The 23,292-nt window shown below is 50.6% G+C and overlaps 1 protein-coding gene across 1 annotated transcript in view; it reads right to left on the reverse strand.

Annotated features, from left to right (window-relative positions):
* The window catches only part of TDRD9 (tudor domain containing 9), a 789,496-nt gene that overhangs the window by 51,503 nt on the left and 714,701 nt on the right, over positions 1 to 23,292 (reverse strand). The window contains exon 33 of the mRNA XM_082275596.1: positions 3,879 to 3,951. Coding sequence (XP_082131722.1) covers positions 3,879 to 3,951 — 73 coding nt within the window. The remainder of the gene's footprint in view (positions 1 to 3,878; positions 3,952 to 23,292) is intronic.

The following is a 23,292-nucleotide window of genomic DNA, read 5'->3' on the forward strand; positions in this document are numbered from 1 at the left end:
GACCGGAAAAAATCACCCCTTGTAGTAGCAAGTCTTGCACTGCCCCAAAGATACCTCGCAGGCAGTTTGAAGATAAACGCAGGTTGGAAGGAAAGAACCTCTCTGGAGGGTAAGACCAAAAACTTGATCTGGTAGCCGGACCGAATCAGCTCGTGGACCCACTTGTCTTGAATCAGGGAGGTCCACAGATCCGTAAAGAAGCAAAGACGCCCCCCCCCACCCCAGATACTGGTGAGGGCGCCCCTTCAGGCAGAAGGGGGCTTGTCTGCAAGGATCCCCTCTCGGCATGCCAGACTAGGTCCTTATGAAACCTCCAGAGGAGTCCCTGGACTTGAGATCTTGAGAAATGAAAAGGATGCTTATGAGCAGAAGAGAAAAAAAAAAAAGGCCCACTACTGCGACGAGACTCTGCCCCTGGTAGCCTGTGGAAGAAGAGTACAAAGGGAAGATCAGATGAGGCCTTTTGGAAAGTCTTGTCTGCACAGACAAGCATTTCAGCCATATCATGCGCCGAAGGACCACTGCTGTCATGGACAGCCTAGAGACTAATGCCCCATACACACGTGCAGATTATCTGCAGACTTTTGTCTGCAGACTTACCTTTTCTATGTAGTGCAAGGGCCTGCCGGATTGCATACAAATTGAAAGTGTTTAGGTTTGACCTCATATTATATGGTTTTGGTAAGTCTGCAGACAAAAGTCTGCAGATAATCTGCACGTGTGTATGGGGCATAAGGAAGCAGCATCCAGAGAGACATCACGGACAAACTGCAACCCCTGAACCAACTGGTCCGCCAGCTCCGCAAAGGCAGGGAGAAACTGTTCCCCTTCCAGATCATGGCGCAAAAGCTTTGCCTAATTGTGATATTCAGGGACACCAGCGCTATGGTGAACACTGGCCTAAGGACCGAGCCGGCCACAGTAAACATGTGGTGGAAAAAAGTCTTGGCTCTTCTGTCAAAAGGATCTTTTAAAACTGGAGACTCCTCCACTGGAATTAGGGGGGAGTTTTTCAGCCTGGAGACCTGAGAGTCCACCACAGGTGGGACTGCCCACTTCTCCTCAAGGGATACAGTCTATCAAAACACTTCGGGACCGCCATATTGCATTTAGGACAACTCCACTGACAATTTTGTCACAGTAGGCGGGAAAAGGGAATACCTTTGCCGCTTTTGAGGATCTGCGGGCACCAAGGGGGACCTGCGCATCTGATGCAGCAGCAGCTGCATCCTCCATCAACCTGGAAATCCGAGAGTCCATCACAGGTGGTACTGTCAGTTTCTTTACCAGAGACTCTTCAAAAGGATACCTTCTAGTGAAGCGCTTAGGGACGCCGACAGTGCGTTTGGGGAAACCCCACTGACTGATGACAATGTTGTCGAAATAGGCAGGAAAGGGGAATACCTTTGCCGCTTTGGAGGCTCTGCGGGCACCAAATTGCACCTGTGCAGCCGACGCAGCAGTAGCTGTGTCCTCCAATTTCAAAGTTGCCCGCACTGAAATCAGTGCATCCACCAGCACCTTTGCATGTGCAGCTGCAGTAGAAGAGGAATCATCCTCACTATCACAGCACGCAAAGTGCGTGGATGCAGACCCAGTAGGGTTGCTATATACCAGTGATGGCGAACCTTGGCACCCCAGATGTTTTGGAACTATATTTCCCATGATGCTCAGCTACACAGCAGAGTGCATGAGCATCATGGGAAATGTAGTTCCAAAACATCTGGGGTGCCAAGGTTTGCCATGACTGCTATATATTAAACTCACACTGAAAACATAACAGGGGAGGCCGCTGACCACAATCTCGCAAGGAGACGCCGGCCAAGGGTCCACAAAAGGACCACATATTAGAACCCGCAAAAAAGCAAGGGGTTGCCCTCCATAGAGGACATAGCACCCTTGAGGGGGGTAGCTCTGCCTGGTGACGCAGGCAGAGTACACTCGCCCACACAATAATGACACACAGTGACCATTTAGAAGGGCTGGGGGGAACCCGGGGGTCCGATTGTACCAGGGAGGGGCCCATGTCCACCCCAAAAGGCCACCAGGGGAAAGGGGGCTACTTCTCTACCACAATATGGAAAACCGGGTGGGCACCACTCCAGACAGACCACTGCACCATCGTAATGGGGGTGCTGCGGGCCAGAGGCACGCTGCGACTCAGGTTGTGACCAGGTCTTTGCGTCCTCGCAAGACGTTTAACTTGCTGGCCAGCCCCAGTCCAGTGTGGCTGTCGCGGCCGACCTAGCACTTTTTTCTATAAGTTTTTCAAGCACTTCATATTGCGCGGCATTTCCTATATTTATTTACTCGTTTACACTTCAGAGAAAGTGCTGTGCTTGCAGCAATATTGAGAAATAAGTGTTAGACCGGTCTAGCTCGCAGGAATATTTATTTAATTTTGAGCTCCCAAAGTCTCCCCTGCCCTCTTAAGCATCTGAACACCTATCTGTGCACTATCACTTCAGCTTGTGCTTAACCCTTAACTCTTTCAGCAAGAGTGATTTTTGCTTCTAGAGTTTAAAAGTACACAAAGTCGCTAACACCATAAGTGTGAATTTTATTATTAGGGTATTTCAAGTGGGTGCCTTTTGTTTTTATTTATTTCAAGTTTGAATTGACACAATTAAATTGCAAATTCAAAGAATTAATGCAAGTCTAGGTTCCTCTGATATAGGCAATTAAAGCAAGTCTGCAGTCGTAAAGGTTGTGACTTATTTTTGCTACTTCTAAGCACTTCACTAGGGTTTTCTCTAAACTACATGTTGTAGATGTTCTTTAAAAAAAAAAAAAAGGAGGGAATATAATGAAGAAACGAAATGTGAAAGTTAAAGCTGAACCCCAAAGTAATGGTAATGACTCAACAACCATTAGAACAGATGAAAGAATCCTTAAAGTGTTACCAAAACCCAGGAGCCCGCATTCACTATATCTGGTCTCCCACTATACACAGAACATGGAAATGCAATAGTTTTAGTAAATATAAACCGCTAAATACCTTTTCTCATCAACAGTTAGAGCAGTCTTGTGACTTCCATCAGCGTCTAGTTAAAGCTTGTAGGAGTTTTCATTATCCCCCGACTGTCCTATCAGGCTGCAGGTCCCCTGACCCTCTGCCTGGACAGTGCTGATTGGCCCTGTGCTGATCACATGCACTCTCCCAAGCAAGGAAAAAAAACCCACAAAAAACAAACAAAAACGTTTTAGCATACACACTAAACTGAGCCCATGCAGCTTGACCCCCTAGTCTCTGTACTATCAGCAGACAGATTGGGGACTCTGGAAGAAGGGGAGGAACCGGATCAAACCGCCTTTTACATAATGCAGAGGATTAACCCCTTCGGTTACACAGTGAGTATATCAGGCATGCTTTACTGCATATACAGACTGATTTTACTGTATCCCATTTTTTCTTTCTGTAACTGCTCTTCATATCAACATTGTAATGGTCTGAAAGCCACAGACCTCTGATTGCAGACCAGTTTAAGCTCCAATGCACTAGAAGACTAGAAGTCATTTCTTGGAATGGTGCACAAACAAGATGCCCAATCATGCCACCACTGTAAAGATTACAGCACCAGCTTGTGCAGTTGCTTACTACTGCTACCATCCAAACACCGTCCATTACATAGTGATGCCCTAAACCCTTCTAGGACATAGTTCTTATAAGCAGACAAGCCTATGAAGTACTACAGTATGTTGTATCCAAACCAGCAACATGCAAATAAAGATGCAGCCACATTGCATCATTTATGAAATAGAATAAAATATGTATCCAAAGGCATTTTTTATTTGCCAATGAAAAAAGCTAAGGATGAAAGAGTTTTCTGTTTTAGTGCAACCTTGGAGTTCAGTATTATTGAGGAACTACGTTTTACCTGGTTCCACTGGTAAGGGTTCTCAAAGCACTTCACAGGGATCACCTCACAAGGTTTCTCCTTTTGAAACAAACTTAGACAAAGAAAAGTTGAATTTAGTAAATTTCTCATTTTATGTATATCTTAAGCTGTGTCAGAATTTCATATGAGAAAGGGTTGATACCCTAAAGTAGTGGCTCCCAACTTCAGTCCTTGAATACCAGCAGGTCTCGTTTTCAGGATTGGTTTCACCATACACAGGTACAATTGTTGTCAATGGTTTTGAATTTATGACAGCAAGTTTACCTAAAGAAAATTCAAAAAACATAGCCTGTTGGGGGTACTTGAAGAATGAAATGGGGAACCATCGAACTAAAGGAAACCTGTGATCAAAAAAAGTGTAGGGGCTGCCATTGCGGATCACCATAATATTTTAATTGCCAGGCTACTATGTTGACTCCTGGCAAATAAATCACTGACCCAATGTATGTATAAAGGAGTAGTTTAAAAAAACATTCATAGTGCACATATATGTTCCTGGTCAGTGATTTTAGGTGCTGAAGCACAACAGCCAGCATAACATGAAAGCAACTATAGATGTAACAAAGCAGGGGATCAACGGTAGCCCTCAGGTTTCTCTTATTTCAGCAAGTTTACAATGGACACATTGGGGTTGATTGCCTAAAACTGGAGAATACAAAATCTGTTTCAGCTCTGAAAAGAAATAGCTTCTAGTTTTTTTTTTGTCAAAGTTTAAAGTGGTTGTAAACCCTCATATAAACACAATGAAGTAAATGGCCTAAGAAAATACAGAGATGAAACAAATCCTCCTACATGAATTGTACCTATTTATCTGCAGCCATCTTTACAATTCATCTATTAACCACTTCCGGACCACCCACAGTGTATTTACGTCGATACTTTGACGTTAAATACCGGAATTATGGCAGCACATAGCTGCCATAACCCTGGAATTTTCCTACATGACCGGCAGTCTTCGTTCACATAAAAGTGGTTCCAGCAGTGCATTCGCCATGGGATCACTTTTTTGAGCGGTGGGAGAGGTGCCCATCCCCCTCCCGCCGCTTCCTGGTAGTTTTCCCCACTTACCGGGGCCGTCAGTAGTGGGGAAAACGATCTGATCATTCAGGTCCTAGGCAGGAAGTCGAGTGAGGGCAAGATGGCCCCCACTCGACTATGTGGCCTTGGAGGACAGGAGCAACGCCAGACATCGCTACCTCCCAACAGCCTTAAAAGGCCTATTTTTTTTTTTGGATAAGAAAATTTGAATTTTTGTAAGAAGAGTCCTCTGACAGTCGCCACCCGTTCAGTCAGCCTTCACTAGTGGGTAATGGTGCCCTCTGCAGGAGCAAGCTAGGCAGTTTTAAATGTTATTAAAAAAACTTTTCACTTAGGCACACCTCCAGGGGGCCATCCCTTAGCCATTATCCTGATCCAGTTACCACTGTCCCTCGGTTTGTAGCATGCAGTACCGGAAGGCAATAACCCCAAGATCCAAGAACCAGAGGGGTGGTGGTGGCGACTGTCCGAGGACTCAAAGAAAATAATTTTACGGTTAAGTTCTTACAAAAATTTTATTTTCTCTTACGTCCTCTGACAGTCGCCACCCGTTCAGTCAGCCTTCACTAGTGGGATGTCCCAAAGCAGTGCAGGTGTGAGAAGTCACAACCTACCGAAAAGGCAACATATCAACAAGGCCAGAAAAAACAACTGAAACAGGGCAACAAAGCTCAAAACAGGAGCTAACCAAGAACAAAAAACACCCCAGGAAGAGACAGAAAAATCACGTCTCTTCAAACAACTGCCGCAATCAAAACCTTGTGGACAAAGGAAGCATCCGAAGATGCCAGCACATCAATTCTGTAGAATTTTGTGAAAGTGTGCACAGACGACCAGGTCGCCGCTTTGCACACCTGAGCCACAGAAGCCTGATGGCGAAAAGCCCAAGAGGCAATGACAGCTCTAGTAGAACGAGTCTTTACAGGGAAAGGCAAAACCTGATCCCTGATAGAAGAGGCCTGAACAATCGTCTGTCTGATCCACTTAAAAATGGTTGCCGCGGACGCAGCCAAACCCTTCCGAGGTCTCTCAGAAAGGACCAACAGAGTATCAGACTTCCTAAAAGACTCAGTGGCAGACAGGTAAACTCTGACCACCCGGACCACATCCAAGGAATGCAACGCAAATTCTTTGGGATGCTTGGGCTTCGCACAAAGCGAAGCTCACACTATATCCTCATTGAGGTGGAAAGTCGACACCACCTTGGGGAGAAAAGACTGATTGGGTTGCAGAACCACTTTATTCCGATGAACCACCAGATAAGGCGAACGGCAAGACAGAGCCGCTAATTCAGACACCCTGCGAGCAGATGTGATAACCACCAGAAAGGCAACCTTCTGGGACAACACAGGCAGAGGAATGTCTCTGATGGTCTCAAAGGGAGGCTGTTGTAAAACGGATAACACCAAATTCAGGTCCCATGGAGACAAAGGAGCCTTCCTCGGGGGGGCCAGATTCCGCACCCCTTGCATAAAGGTTCGAATCAAATAATTAGTCACCAAGGGACGCTGGAACAGAATGGCCTAATCCGACAACTGACCCTTTATCGTGGTCAGTGGCAAACGTTGATCCACACCTTCCTGCAGGAAGGCCAAAATCCTCACCACCGAAAAGGAGTGGGGATGAAACCCTTGCGACCCCAAGCCTTCAATAAGGTAGGAATGACAGCACTTGGGAGACACTTGTCTCTCAAGACTTGGCTTTCAACAGCCACGCCATCAAAGCTAGAGACCGCAGGATGGATAATCGGCCCTTGAGACAGAAGATAATCTCTCAGTGGAAGCCGCCAGGAAGGCTCTACGACCATCTGCACGATGTCTGCGTACCAAGACCGACGCGGCCAGTCTGGGGTTACCCAAATTACCTGCATCCGTTCTGACGCCAACCTGCGGAGGAACATGGATAACAGTTGAATCGGAGGGAAGGCATAAAATCAGCCGATACCGGTGCCAAGACACCACTAACGCTTCCGCCAGAGGATCGCAGGTTCTGGCCACGAACTTTCCCACCTTGTTGTTGAGGCGGGACGCGAACAGGTCCACGTTCGGAGACCCCCACTGGGAACACAGGAGGCGAAACACCTCCGGATGCAGGGACCATTCCCCCCGGTCCAGGGTCTGGCGACTCAGATAATCCGCCTGCCAGTTCTCCTCACCAGGAATGTGAACGGTCGAAATCGCCTGAACGTGTGTCTCGGCCCAAGATAGAATTTTGGCTGCCAGGGCACTCCTGGTGCCCCCCTGGTGATTGATGTAAGCCACCGCCGTGGGGTTGTCCATCTGTACCCGAACCGGGCAACCCTGAAGCCGAGTTGACCAACAGAACAGGCAGAGTTTGATTGTTCGGAGCGCCAAGACGTTTATCGGTAAGGAAGCCTCCTCCACCAACAACGTCCCCTGGACACAAAGCGTGCCAAGAACTCCACCCCAGCCTGATAGACTGGCATTCGTGATAAACACCGTCCCACAGCAGAGGGCGGAAGGACTTGCCCTGTGTCAGAGTTGGTGACAGGAGCCACCACAAAAGATCTCATCTTGTGAGGTGGGTCAGAGAAATCCTCCTGTCCAACGACTGAGGCGTTCTGTCCCACCTGGCAAGGCTCTCCGCTTGCAGAGTTCTCGTGTGAAATTGAGAAAATGGGACAGCTTTGAAAGCCGAAACCATCAGCCCAGGGACCGCATACAAGCCCGCAGAGAGGAGAGATCGTTGTCCCTGAGGAACCTGATCTCGACCCGTAGGATCCGGAGTTTGTCCTCCGGGAGAAAAACCCGTGACTGAGCGGAGTCAAGGACCATCCCCAGGTACTGGAGTCGAACCGAAAGAAGCAGAGCCGACTTCTGAAAGTTGATGGTCCACCCGAACTCCTGGAGCGTCTGAACCGTGACTGACAGATTGCTCGTCAAAGTTGCACATGAGCTCGACCTTAACAGGAGGTCGTCCAGATAACCGAGGACAGAGCCCAGCATTCCTCCTTACCAGGGCCTACTGTACTACATCTAGGGGGACTACAGAGCCCAGCATTCCTCCTTACCAGGGTCTACTGTACTACAACTAGGGGGACTACAGAGCCCAGCATTCCTCCTTACCAGGGCCTACTGTACTACAACTAGGGGGACTACAGAGCCCAGCATTGCTCCTTACCAGGGCCTACTGTACTACAACTAAGGGCACTACAGAGCCCAGCATTCCTCCTTACCAGGACCTACTGTACTACAACTAGGGGGACTACAGAGCCCAGCATTCCTCCTTACCAGGGCCCACTGTACTACAACTAGGGGCACAACAGAGTCTGTAGTCCCCCTAGTTGTAGTATAACAGGCCCTGGTAAGGAGGAATGCTGGGCTCTCTAGTGCCCCTAGTTGTATTATAGAAGGCCCTGGTAAGGAGTAATGCTGGGCCCTGTAGTGCCCGACTTACCAGGAAGCAGAGCTGCAGCCAGTTGTGGGTGAAGTAGCGGTAGATGTATGGAGTAGGGCTCTGGGTGATGAGCCTCATGATGTCGGTCGGGCATTTGGAGCTCGGACTCGTAGCGGATATCGTGCAGTGCACGGTACAAGTGGAAAGCAGGGCCTCCGCGACCAGTCCATTGGGGGGTGGGGGGGGGGGGGGACGACGGCAGTCCGTGGGTCGGGGGGCAGTTTGCTCTGCAGGCTCCGCTCTTCTCCTCTCCTCTTCCACGAGGACCTCCGTGCTCCGCAAGCCCGGCCACCGCCGCCACTCTCATCAAGCGTCAGCGCCGCCCACCCCCGGAAGTGACGTCAAGCTAATCGATTTTGCAGTCACCCCGAATCGATGCAGAATCGAAGGGTCGCATCGCGATGCATCGATTTGGCGATTATATTCCGCAGGCCTACAGTGCACGTTGTGTAACACAGCCACGGCCACCCACAGCTGCCTGGTGCCAGGCAGCCACCCAGTCCCACACACCCACTAGCCCACCAGCCACCCACCGGCCCTGCCTGACTGTACCTGTCAGCCACCCACCGGTCCTGGGCCTGTACATGACAGCCACCCACCACACAGGGTGCCAGCCACCAAAGGGTGCCAGCCAGCCACCAAAGGGTGCCACGTCACCCACTCACCACAGGTTGCAAGCCAGCCAGCTACCCACCCACTAAAGGGTAAGCAAAAAAAGGTTTCCCCACTAAGGGTGGGGAAAAAAGAAGGTTTTTTGGCTAGATCCTGAATTAGGCAGAGAGACAATAAGTGGTTCCAAAAATGTAATATGTGGTAAAGAAATTCATGACATTACATGAATATGCAGGCATAAACAAGATGACCATAAAAAAACAGTGACAACATATAACAGAGAAACGAGACAAGACAACGTGTGTACAAATAAAAACTACAGCCGGCCGGTGTGTATAAATTCCAGTGACAGGGGTGATGCAGTATATCCACAGCAAATGCTGTATGATTCAGTAATAATAAAGTATCCCCTGGCAAAAAGAGTCCCCTTGGAAGCTCGGACTATGGTAGGAAGTCATTGTGTTACATGCAAAAGCATGTCAATTCCAAAAATAAAAATGTAATTTTTGGGAAAAAAAGCCTGAAGGAGGAAATCCTGTATCCACCTGGATTACTGTTCCTGGTAAGTAGACCATGGATTGAAGTCCCTTGTTAAATTGCATATGCTGTCCAATGCCGGTAAACAGCTCTGTGAATACCAATATCAGCAATAATGTATTTCCCCTCCATGGGAATAGCAACATTTCTACCACCCACGCAATTTTTGCTGACTTGCCATATCTCCGCTAGACACATTGTTGCAAGGGAGTTGTCTAATTGACATCAGTGTAGTTTACCTTCCATACAAGACCTGTTTGCCTTCCTTACCGCTACTAAGATAATAGGATAATTGGTCTCCACATATCCTAGGCACTCCATTACATCCAAACCACTGTTTAAATCCTGTTATCTGCATTACCATTGAGCCTATTTACCGGCATTAGACAGCATATGCAATTTAACAAGGGACTTCAATCCATGGTCTACTTACCAGGAACAGTAATCCAGGTGGATACAGGATTTCCTCCTTCAGGCTTTTTTTCCCCCCCAAAAAATCGAATTTTTGTAAGAACTTACCGTAAAATAATTTTCTCTGAGTCCTCTGACAGTCACCGCCCACTCATACAATCTGCACGTCTGGGTATTGGCCTTCTCCATAGGAGTAAGCTAGGCAGAAGATTTTGTTAGAACATTAACAAAAAACTTTGTGTAGACACACCTACAGGGGGCTGTCCCTCTTGTCCAATACCCCCAGCTAGCTGCATTTCCAATTCTGTTTGGTAGCAAGCAGTATAGAGATCCATGAACCCCAAAAGAGGGGGGGGGGGGTGGCGACTGTCAGAGGACTCAGAGAAAAGAATTTTACGGTAAGTTCTAACAAAAATTCTATTTTCTCTTACGTCCTCCGACAGTCGCCGCCCACTCATACAATCTGCACGTCTGGGACATCCTAAAGCAATGTAGATGTGAGGGGTGGGAAAACGCAACCGTCAAAAAGGCAATGCAGCACCCAGGTCAGAGAAAAGAACCGTTTCTGAACCAGAAAGGTAAACACTGGGCAACAAAAAAGCTCAACAGGAGCGAAAGCCCAGGAAAGTAAACAAAAAAGGGGAAAAAAAACCCCAACAGGAGGAGACAGGCTAAAAACTATCCCGTCTCCACTAAGGCACTGCCGCACTCAAAACTTGGAGGCTAAAAGAGGCATCCGCTGATGACAAGACATCAAGTTTGTAAAATTTCGTAAAGGTATGCACGGACGACCAGGTCGCCGCTTTGCACACCTGTGTCACCGACATCAGGCGGAAGGCCCAAGACGCACTAATCGCTCTAGTAGAGTGCGCCGTGACAGGGAAAGGTGAAACCTGATCCCTAATTGAAAAGGCTTGCACAATCGTCTGCATGATCCATTTAGAAATGGTTGCTGCAGACGCAGCCGTACCCTTCCAAGGCCCCTCAGGAAGGACAAAAAGACAATCCGACTTTCTGAAGGATTTAGTAGAGGACAGGTAGACCCTGATCGCCCGGACCACATCCAAGGAATGCAAGGCAAACTCCTTAGGATGCGTAGGCTTTGCACACAGCGAAGGTAAGACAGTGTCCTCGTTGAGATGGAACTCTGAAACCACCTTCGGAAGAAAGGACTGATGAGGTCGCAAGACCACTTTATCCCTATGAACAACCAGATAGGGGGAGCGGCAAGACAGGTCCGCCAACTCCGACACTCTGCGAGCAGATGTGATTGCCACCAGAAAGGCAACTTTCCGTGACAGCGCAGGCAGAGGAATCTCCCGGATGTTTTCAAAGGGAGGACGTTGCAAAACGGACAGAACCAAATTCAGGTCCCAAGGGGGCAAGGGTGTCCTCCTAGGGGGAGCCAGATGATGCACCCCTGGAATGAAGGTGCGGATCAAGGAATTTGGAAGAACAAGGAAGGGGCGCTGAAAGAGAATGGCTAGCGCAGACAACTGGCCCTTAAGTGGTCAGCGCAAGACGCTGCTCCACACCAGTTTGCAGGAAAATCAACACTCTCGCCACCGAAAAGGAGCAGGGATGGAACCCCTGCGACTTGCACCAGGCGAAATAAGCCTTCCAGGTACGATAATAAATCTTACCTGAGGAAGCCTTCCTGGCCTTAAGCAAGGTAGGAATGACCGCCGACGAGAGACCTCTGTCTCTCATGACCTGGCTTTCAACAGCCACGCCGTCAATGCCAGCGACTGCAAAGCAGGATGGAAAATCGGCCCTTAAGACAGAAGATCGTCTCGTAGCGAGAACCGCCAGGGAGGCTCTACGACCAGGTGCATGATGTCTGCGTACCAAGACCGGCACGGCCAGTCTGGGGCCACCAGAATCACCAACCTCGGTTCCGAGACCAACCTGCGAAGGAATCTGAGACAACTGAATCGGGGGAAAGGCATAAATCAGCCGATACCGAGTCCAAAGCACTACCAACGCGTCCGCCAGCGGGTCGCGCGTTCTTGCCACGAACCTTCCCACCTTGTTGTTGTTGAGACGCCTCTGGGTGGAGGGACCATTCCCCTTCGTCCAGGGTCTGGCGACTCAGATAGTCCGCCTGCCAGTTCTCCACACCTGGAATGTGAACTGCCAAAATCGCCGAGACGTGCGTATCGGCCCAGGACAGAATCTCGGCCACTTCCTTGGCCGCCCGGGCACTCCTGGTGCTCCCTTGGTGATTTATGTAAGCCACCGCAGCTGCATTGTCCATTTGCACACGCACTGGGCCGCCCCAAAGACAATCCGACCAACGGAGCAAACAGAGCCTGATTGCCCGCAGTTCCAAGACATTTATCGGCAGGGAGGATTCCCCCCTCCGACCAAGTGACCTGGCAGACAACTTGCCCAGAACTCAACCCCAGCCTGACAGGCTGGCGTCCGTGGTGACCACAGTCCATAGCAACAGACGAATGGACTTGACTTCCTTCAGAGCCAGAGACTGGAGCCACCACAGGAGATCCGATCTGACGTGGGGGCTCAAAACAATCCTCCTTTCCAAAGACTGAGGATGCCAGTCCCACTGGACCAGAATCTCCGCTTGAAGAGATCTCGTGTGAAACTGTGCAAATGGGATCGCCACGAAAGCCGACACCATCAAGCCCAGGCACTGCATGCAAGTCCGAAGCAAGTAGAAATCGTTGTCCCTGAGGGACCTGACCACGTCCTGCAGGATCCGGAGCTTGTCCTCCGGAAGAAAGACCTTCGCCTGAGCGAAGTCCAGAATTATCCCCAGGTAGGGGAGGCGAACAGAAGGGGACAATGTCGACTTCTGAAAATTGATGGTCCACCCGAACTCCTGAAGAGTCTTAACTGTGATCGACAGATCGCGCAACAGAGAGGCACTGGAGCTCGACCTTAATAGGAGATCGTCCAGGTAACCTAGGATGGCAATCCCCTGTACGCGCAACAAGGCCAGAACAGGAGCCAAAACTTTGGTAAAAACCCTTGGAGCCGAAAGCGAGGCAGAAAGGCAACGCCACAAACTGATAGTGCTCCTCCGCTATTGCAAAAAAATGGTTGCCAATGCAAGTCTATGGGGAAAGCTCTGAGAAAATGGCCGCTGTCCTCATAAGGACATTGTGCCCACACTAAAGATGGCGCCCGATCGGCGCCAACAGTTTTGCAGAAAATGGCTGCTGCCCTCACAATGAAGCCAGACAGCCTGCCCACATCTAAAATGGCGGCCGCGCGGTTTTGCGCCAATTGCGGCTCCCACACACCATGTACTGTACCCAAATTAGGTGCACAAGCACCTCGGGGACATAGGCGACCCCCCGCACCCCCCCCCCCCCACAGGGAGCGGGAAGGGACACACAGGGACCGCACCTACAGATATGAGGGGGACATTACAGAACCCATACCGAACTGCCATCCCCATAAAACAGAGGGCCCACATACACACCCCGAAAGACAATGTAAGAGACAGAGGGGTAGCATGGTACTCACTGGTCCAGCGTAAACGTGGGTACACGTCACAGGAAGCCTCCCACTCTGGGTGGTGGTGCCGTCAGCCGAAGGGGACGCTAGCAACACGCAGCATACCGCAGTTGAGACATTCCAGCGAAGATGGCAACTTCGCAAGCTTGACCCTGAGGACAGGGACATAGTAGTTTGCGAGGCCTGGGCGTACACCTAACCTGCTAACGCTCGATGGCAGGCTGGGATTCCATAAGGTTCTACAATAACCAGTGCGATTCCCAGCTGCACAAACGCTATAGGCATCCGAAGTCCGACTAACTAAGCGCAGGAACAAATAAAAAGCTATCTTTTTAAAAGAAAAAACACATTTCAAGAGAGAAAAAATAATAAGAAGAAAAAAGGTCGAGACCGCAGCCCCAGCCAGGTAAAAGCCAGCCTACTCCTAAGCTAGGCAGCAGCAGCAAACTGAATTGGAAAAGCAGTTAGCTGGGGGTATTGGACCAGAGGGACAGCCCAGTGTAGGTTTATCTATACAAAGTTTTTTGTGAATGTTCTAACAAAATCTTCTGCCTAGCTTACTCCTATGGAGAAGGCCAATACCCAGACATGCAGATTGTATGAGTGGGCGGCGACTGTCAGAGGATGTAAGAGAAAACTGAATTTTTGTTCAATCTTACCGTAAAATTCCTTTCTCTGAGTCCTCCGACAGTCGCCGCCCATTCACACAGTCTTCACTAATGGGGTATTGCTTCCTCTCCGCAGGAGTTTCTAGGCAAAAGACTTGTAAAAGAAAAATTCATCTACATAGTCACACCCATGGGGGCTGTCGTCCTAATCCAATACCCCCATCCCAACTCAGTTTGGTCGCAAGCAGTGAAAGTGTAGAAAAAACCCCAAAAGAGGGGCGGGGGCGGCGACTGTCGGAGGACTCAGCGAAAGGAATTGTACGGTAAGATTTTACCAAAATTCAGTTTTCTCTTACGTCCTCCGACAGTTGCCGCCCATTCACACAGTCTTCACTAATGGGGTTGTCCAAAGCAGTGTAGACATGAGGGGTGGGCAACGCACCCGTCAGAAAGGCAACACAGTACCCACATCAGAAAAAGGAACCTTATGTGAGCAGAAAGGTAACCTTCTGGGCAACAAAAAAAGGGCTCAACAACCCACAGGAAAACAAAAAAACAAGTGGAAAACAACCCCAGCAGCTAGGGACCCGTACAAAACCAGGGTTCCCTATGGCATTGCCGCACAGAGAACTTTGCCGCCAAAGATGCATCAGCTGATGCCAGAACATCAATTTTGTAGAATTTTGAGAAGGTGTGCACCGACGACCAAGTCGCAGCCTTGCACACCTGGGCCACCGAAGCCTGATGCCGCAAGGCCCAGGATGTACTCACCGACCTGGTAGAGTGCGCCTTGATAGGGAAGGGTGGTACCCGTTCCCGCAACGAATAGGCCCGTACGATGGTCTGTCTGATCCATTTGGCAATGGTTGCCGTAGACGCAGGAAGGACAAATAGAGAATCCGATTTCCGAAAGGATTCAGTCGACGACAGGTAAACCCTGATCGCCTTGACAACATCCAAAGAATGCAAGGCAACCTCTTTTGGATGCTTAGGGTTCGCACAAAGCGAAGGTAAAACAATGTCCTCATTCAGGTGAAAATCTGAAACCACCTTCGGCAGAAAGGACGGGTTAGGGCGCAGGACCACCTTATCCCTATGAACCACCAGGTAAGGGGAGCGGCAAGACAAGGCCGCCAACTACGACACTCTGCGAGCAGAAGTGATCGCTACCAAGAAAGCCACCTTTTTTGATAGCATAGGCAACGAGATTTCCCTGATGTTTTTAAACGGGGAACGCTGCAACACGGACAGAACCAAATTCAAGTCCCATGGAGGTAAGGGCTCCCTTCTAGGAGGAGCCAAGTGATGCACATCTTAAATAAAGGTGCGAATTAAGGAATGAGATGCCACAGGGCGCTGGAAAAGAACAGCAAGGGCAGATACCTGGCCTTTAATTGTGGCCAACGCAAGGCGCTGGTCCACACCAGTCTGGAGGAAAGCAAACACCTTCATCACAGAGTAGGAACGAGGAGCGAAACCCCTGGACTCACACCAGGCAAAATAAGCCTTCCATGTACGGTAATAAATCTTACCAGAAGAGGCTTTTCTAGCCTTGATCAAAGTAGTAATGACCTGTCTCTCAGGACCTGGCTTTCAACAGCCAGGCCGTTAAAGCCAGCGACTGTAAAGCAGGATGGAAGATCGGTCCCTGAGACAGTAGATCTCGCATTGGCAGCCGCCACGGAGGCTCTACGGCCAGGTGAACGATGTCCACGTACCAGGATCGGCGAGGCCAGTCCGGCGCCACCAGAATCACCAGTGTTTGTTCCGAGGCCAACCTGCGAAGGAACCTGGATAACAACTGAATCGGAGGAAAGTCATATATCAGATGATACTGATGCCAAGGCACCACCAGCGCATCCAAGGCGTCTGCCAGAGGATCACGTGAACCTTTCCACCTTGTGGTTTAGTCGAGATGCGAACAGATCCACATCCAGGGATCCCCACTTCGCACACAGCAACTGAAACACCTCTGGGTGTAGGGACCATTCCCCCTGGTCCAGGGTCTGGCGGCTCAGATAGTCGGCCTGCCAATTCTCCACACCCGGAATGTGAACTGCCGATATCGCCGGGACATAAGTCTCGGCCTAAGACAGGATACTGGTCACCTCCTGGGCCGCCCGGGCACTCCTGCTGCCCCCTTGGTGGTTGATGTAAGCCACCGCAGTGGCATTGTCCGTCTGCACCCGTACAGGACGGCCCTGAAGACGATCCGATCAATTGGATCAGGCACAGCCTGATCGCTCTCAATTCCAAAATGTTTATCGGAAGGGAGGATTCCTCCTCCGACCAAGTGCCCTGGGCAGACAGGTTGCCCAGGTCCCCACCCCAGCCCGACAGGCTGGCATCCGTGGTAATCACCGTCCACAGAATCGGCCGGAAGGATTTTCCTTCCGACACAGCCGGGGACTGAAGCCACCACAAGAGATCCATTCTTGTTTGGCGACTCAGAGACACACTCAGGTCCAAGGACTGAGGCAGTCTGTCCCACCTGGCGAGGATCTCCGATTGGAGAGCTCGCGTGTGAAACTGTGCAAATGGTATCTCCTCGAAGGCCGACACCTTCAATCCCAGGGACCGCATACAGGTCCTGAGTGAAGAGGATTCGTTGTCCCTGAGGGACCTGACCTTGTTCTGTAGGGTCCGGAGCTTGTCCTCCGGTAAGAACACCCTTGCTTGAGCAGAATCCAGGATCATTCCCAGATATGGGAGGCGAACCGAAGGCGACAAGGTCGACTTCTGAATGTTGATTGTCCAACCGAACTCTTGGAGCGTCTGGACCGTAATGGACAGATCGCGCAACAGGCTCTGACTGGCACTCGATCTTAACAGGATATCGTCTAGATAACCCAAGACCGCAATGCCCTGTGCCCGCAACAGGCACCAACACTTTGGTAAAGACCCTTGGAGCCGAAGTGAGACCGAAAGGTAACGCCACAAACTGGTAATTGTTTTCCGCGATAGCGAATCGGAGGTACCTCTGATGACCCTCGAAAATGGGGATGTGTAGATACGCATCCTTCAGGTCTATAGAGGCCAAGAACTCCCCCGGATTCAGGGAGGCCACCACCGAGCGGAGTGTTGCCATGCGGAATTTCCGAACGCGCACGAAGCGGTTCAGAGCTTTTAAGTCCAGAATCAGACGCACTTTGCCCTCCTTTCTGGGCACAGTGAACAGATTTGAATAAAACCCCCGAAACCTGTCCTGATGAGGCACCAGGACGATAACCCCCTGGGCAAGGAGATCCTGCACCGCTTGACGGAGGTCCTGCAACCGCCCTGGGGTCAAATAAAGATTAGAGGGAAAGAATCTGTCTGCCGGCTGTGAAAGAAATTTGATCTTGTACCCCGATCAAATGATTTCCTGAACCCACCTGTCCGTGATCCGGAGCAGCCAAGGTTGGAGGAAACCGGGCAAACGTCCCCCCACCCCTGAAACGGGTGAGGGCGCCCCTTCAGGCAGAGGCAGACTGAGCCGCCGTCCCAGCTTGGCCGGATTTATGTTTGCCGAACCAGGGCTTTTTCTGGCCACCTTGGCCCTTGAAGGGTTTTCCCTTGTTCTGCGCCTTGAAGGCACAAAAGGACCCCTGATTAGGTTTAAAGGAGGAGCCCCGCTTGCCGCGGAAAAACTTACACTTAAGATTCTGGGGTAGCAGAGTGCTCTTACCCCCAGTGACTCCTTTAACCAATTCATCCAGGGATTCCCCAAAAAGGCGAGACCCCGCATAGGGGATATCTGCCACCGTCTTTCTGGATTTCTGGTCAGCCGACCAGCTTTTCAACCAGATAAGACGACGGTTAATTACTGCGACACTGGACAGGCGCACAGCTAAAGGGGCCTCATTTAAGGCCGCATCGCACAAATACATGACCCCCTGATAAATCTGATCCACCATCTCCATTGTAGTGGGGGCAGAATCAGCCACAAGGGTGCGTTTGAGCACCTTGGTCCAATCCGCCACAGCCTGAGCCACGATAACAGAGGCAAAAATAGGCTTGAGCATGGAACCTGCCACCATATAGGAATGTCGGGCAAGAGATTCTAGCCTCCTATCAGTAGGGTCCCTAAACACCGGAGAATCTTTGATGGGGACCAGAGTAGCTTTGTTCAATCTGGCTACCATGTAATCTACTTGAGGCACACACCAACGCGCCACCGTAGTAGCCGCAAAAGGGTAGAGAAGTTGAAACCTCTTAGGCACCACAAAGGTGGGTTTCAAATTACGCCATAGCTCATTCATCTTCTGGTGAAACTCTGCGGGGCAAGGAAAAACCTGCGCCGTCTTGCGGGTCCTGTGTGTACCAAAAGAGGACACAACGCCCGGAGGAGTGGGCTCATCCTCCAAATGTAGTGTTTCCTTCACGGCAAGAATCAGCGCATCTATAGCTGTGCATTCCTCGGGTGACCCAGGGGGGGAATCATCTACCCCTGCAACCTCCGCCTCCCCCTCAGACTCTTGCGGGTCCTGAGAAGAGCGAGACCCCGACAGGGCCACGCTACCTACAGCAACCATGTCACATTCAGAATCAGAAGAAAATGAAATCCTAGGCCTTTTCCTAGCAGCCCGTTCAGACATCAGCACATCCAATTTTGACACCAAAGTTGCCACAACAGCAGACAAATTAGTCAGGGCAGAGGATTAGGAGGAACCTGAATCCCCCACCAAAAGCTGGAGGGAATTTGCTGTCCTGGGATTCTATAGCAGAAAAGAAAAAATTTTTTTTTTTGAGTACTGGCCCTTTAAGAGAGCCGCGGACCCCCGCAGCACACCGTTATGAGGACTGTGACACACAGACCCCCCGCAGGGACAAAACCGACCAGGAAGATTGCACAAATAGGTAAGCAAAGGAACAGCAGGACAGAACCCCCCAAGTGTTACCAGCTCCTTCGGTCGGCTCTGAGAGAAAGAAGGGAGTGATGTCACCGCTGGAGGCTGAACTAAGGCTGCAGACCAAGGGAAAATGGATGCCTATTAAAACTAATGGGAGGCTTCGGCAAGCTGGCCGCCGACATGTGCTCGGAAGGATCGTTTGCCACACACAAGATGGCGCCGCAAGGCGCCAAAATATACTACTTAGCATGCTGTATAAGTGCCTATAGTGAAGCCAGACATGCTGCCCACACTTAAAATGGCGGACCGGCAGTTTTTAACCCCGCAGCGGTCACCGCATTTGTCTGTACCTCCAAGCACCCTAAAGTAACATTAGGAGAGGGATCCCCCAAAACCCCACACAGCGCTGCTGTGAGAGAATAAAAGCCCCGCAGGGATCAGGACAAGGGAGCCCGAAAACACACAGACATGGGGGACACCACAGACACACAGGACTGCCGACCCCAGACAGAGGCCCCACATATAGTGTACTTACCTGTACCCGATGGCGTGGGGTGCCTCATATCAAATGGGAAACCGCCGCCCTTAGATGGCAGGGGAGTGCCGTTAGCCAGAAACGCAGGACACTGGAAGTGCATGGACGAACCTATGCTGTGTCCAGTGAGGTAACCACCTCACAGGCTGCGTCCCTGAGGACAGGGATGGGTCGTTTGTGAGGCCAGGGCGAACACATAGCCTGCGAAATGCACAATGGCAGGCTGGGATTCCATCTTACCCTCTGTCCTGGAAAACCAGGACGGCCAGTCCGATTCCCAGCTCCGCAAACGCTGTCTTCATCCGAAGATCCAACTAACTAGCGCTGATAAAACAGCTAGCAATGTAAAGAAAAAATTAAATTTTTTGAAAATAAATATAAAAGAAAAGAAGAAGGCTGAGACTGTAGCCCCAGCACAGGGAAGCATATCCACTCCTAAGCTAGGCAGAAGACAAACTGAGTTGGGATGGCTATTGCAGAGGGGTATTGGACTAGAAGGACAGCCCCCATGGGTGTGACTATGTAGATGAATTGTTCTTTTACAAGTCTTTTGCCTAGAAACTCCTGCGGAGAGGAAGAAATACTACATTAGTGAAGACTGTGTGAATGGGCGGCGACTGTCAGAGGACGTAAGAGAAATTACATTTTTCTTTTTGGAATTGACATGCTTTTGCATGTAACACAAGAACTTCCTACCATAATCCAAGCTTCCAAGGGGACTTTTTGCCAGGGGATACTTTATTATTACTGAATCATACAGCATTTGCTGTGGATATACTGCATCACCCCTGTCACTGGAATTTATACAGTTATTATTTGTACACACGTTGTCTTGTCTCGTTTCTCTATGTTATATGTTGTCACTGTTTCTTTATGGTTATCTTGTTTATGAGCGCACATTCATGTAATGTCATGAATTTCTTTACCGCGAAATACATTTTTGGAACCACTTATCGTCTGCCTGCCTAATTCAGGATCTAGCCAAAAAAACTTTTTTTCCCTCCACCCTTAGTGGGGAAACATTTTTTGCTTACGTTGTGTGTAGTTAGGCCGATCCCCACTAAATATGTGGATGAATTGTAGAGAAATAACGGAATTTTTGTAAAATCTTACCTGTAAAATTCCTTTCTCTGAGTCCTCCGACAGTCGCTGCCACCTTCATATTCGTCACAATGGGGTATTAGACTTTGCTCCGTAGGAGTAGCTAGGCAACAGAATATGTCAATATTAAAGCTTTTAACATATCCCCACCCCAGGGGGTGGTCACCTCAGTCTATACCCTCCTGCTTCCTGTTTCTTGCTTCAGTTTCAGTGGAATAGCAGTAGAGTACCTAAACCCCAAAAGAGGGGCGGCGACTGTCAGAGGACTCAGAGAAAGGAATTTTACAGGTAAGATTTTACAAAAATTCCGTTTTCTCTTACGTCCTCCGACAGTCGCCGCCACCTTCATATTCGTCACAATGGGGACGTCCCAAAGCAGTGCAAACATGAGGGGTGGGAAACACAGCCGCGCCTAAAGGCAACGCAGTCTCCACATCAAGAAAGTAACCTTACCAAAGGAAGGAAACCAGCTGGACAACACGAGAAAAAATTTGCTCAACGGGAGCAATAACCCAGGAAAAAAACAAATAACCCAGGGATACAAAGAAATCCCAAACAGCCCAAAGGACCAAAACCAGGGACCGCCGCACTAAGAACCTTGCGGCCAAAGGAAGCATCTGCCGATGCTTGAACATCCACTCTGTGGAACAGAGTGAAGGTGTGCACGGTCGACCAAGTCGCCGCCCTACACACCTGGGCCACAGAAGCCCCATGACGACAGGCCCAAGACGTACTCAGAGATCTGGTAGAGTGCGCCCTCACAGGCATAAGGGAAACTTTTCCCTGCAAAGCATAGGCCTGTTCAACGGCCTGTCCGAACCAATTGGCGACGGCAGAAGCCGACGCCGCCACGCCCTTCCGAGGACCCCCGGAAGGACAAACAAAGAATCCGACTTGTGAAAAGATTCAGACGACTTTAGGTAAACCCTAATCGCCATGAACAGCATCCAAGGAGTGCAACACCACCTCCTCCGAATGTTTAGACTTCGCGCAAGGCGAAGGCAAGACAATGTCCTCATTGAGGTGAAATTCCAAAACCCTCTTCGGAAAAAAAGAAGGGTTAGGTCGCAAGACCACCTTAACCAAGTGATTGAACAGATACGGACAATGGCAGGACAGGCTGCCAGCTCCGACACTCTGCGAGCCGAAGTGATCGCCACCAAAAAAAGGTGACCTTCTAGGACAACATAGACAACGAGATCTACCCGATCCGTTCAAAAAAGAACCATGTTGTAACACGGACAGAACAAGATTCCAGTCCCAAGGAGGCAGAGGCACCCTCCTAGGAGGGACCAGATGCCCCCGAACAAAAGTGCCAATCAAGGAGATAGATGCCATAGGACGTTGAAAATAGAACGGCCATCGCAGACACCTGACCCTTGATCATAGCCAGCGCCAAACGCTGTCAACACCCTTTCGAAGGAAGGACAACACCCCAGACACCGACCACGGGCGAGGTGAAGACCCCCTGAACTCACACCAGGCAAAATAGGCCTCCGAAATAAAGGTAAAAGACCTACCCCGAGGAAAAAATTCCTCGCGTCGATCCAAGTGTGAATGACCTCAGGGGAGAGACCCCTATCCCTCAGGGCCTCGGTTTCAACAGCCAGGCCGGCAAAGCCAGCGACTGCAAGGCAGGATGAAATATCAGCCCTTGAGACCGGAGATCTTCCCAAAGAGGCAGACGCCACGGGGCGTCGACCGCCAAATGCACGAGGTCTGCGTACCAGGACCGGCGAGGCCAGTCCGGTGTCACAAGAATCACCGTGTTTTGGTTCCGAGACCAACCTGCGAAGAAACCTGGGCAGCAATTGAAACGGTGAAAACGCATACATCAGTCAGTACTGATGCCACAGAGCTACCAACGCGTCTGACGCGTCTGCCCGAAGATCGCGTGGCCTTGCCACGAACCTGTACACCTTGCTGTACAGACGAGACGCGAACAGGTCCACCTCCGGAAGACCCCACGTCGCGCACAACATCTGGAGAACACCCGGACGGAGGGGCCATTCCCCCTGGTCCAGGGACTGGCGGCTCAGATAATCCGCCCGCCAGTTCTCCAACCCCTGGAATGTGAACCGCCGATATCGCCGGGACACGCGTCTCGGCCCAAGACAGAATGTCGGCCACTTCCCGAGCCACCCGGGCCCTCTTGGTGTCCCCTTGGCGAATGACGTAAGCCACCGCCGTGGCAATGTCCGTCTGCACCCAAACCGGACAGCCCTGCAGCCTGTCCGGCCAACGTGGAAGGCAGAGAATCATCGCACGCAATTCCAGAATGCTGACCGGAAGGGAGGATTCCCCCTCCGACCAAGTTCCCTGGGCGGACAGAAAGCCCAGGACACCACCCCAGCCCGACAGGCTGGCATCCGTGGTGACCACCGTCCATGAGAGAGGACGAAAAGACTTGCCCCCTGACACCGGCGGGGACAGGAGCCACCACAGAAGAACCCTTCTGGTGCGATGGCCCAACGAAATCCAGATCCAGAGATCGCGGTCGCCCGTCCCACCTGGACAGGATCTCCGCTTGGAGACCCCGCGTCTGAAACTGGGCGAAGGGAATCGCCTCGAAAGCCGAGACCATCAATCCCAGACATCTCATGCACGTCCGAGTGGACGAGGACGAAGCGTCCCTGAGGGACCTGACTTCCTTCCTGAAGAGTCCTGAGTTTGTCGTCCGGTAGGAAGACCTTCGCCTGGACAGAGTCCAGAACCATTCCCAGGTAAGGGAGACGAACCGATGGGCACAGTGCCGACTTTGGAAAAGTTATCGTCCAACCAAACTCCTGCAGAGACTGCATCGTAACGGACAGAGCCTT

The sequence above is a fragment of the Pelophylax lessonae genome (assembly GCF_965119305.1).
Source record: "Pelophylax lessonae genome assembly, chromosome: 13".
Taxonomy (NCBI): Eukaryota; Metazoa; Chordata; class Amphibia; order Anura; family Ranidae; genus Pelophylax; species Pelophylax lessonae.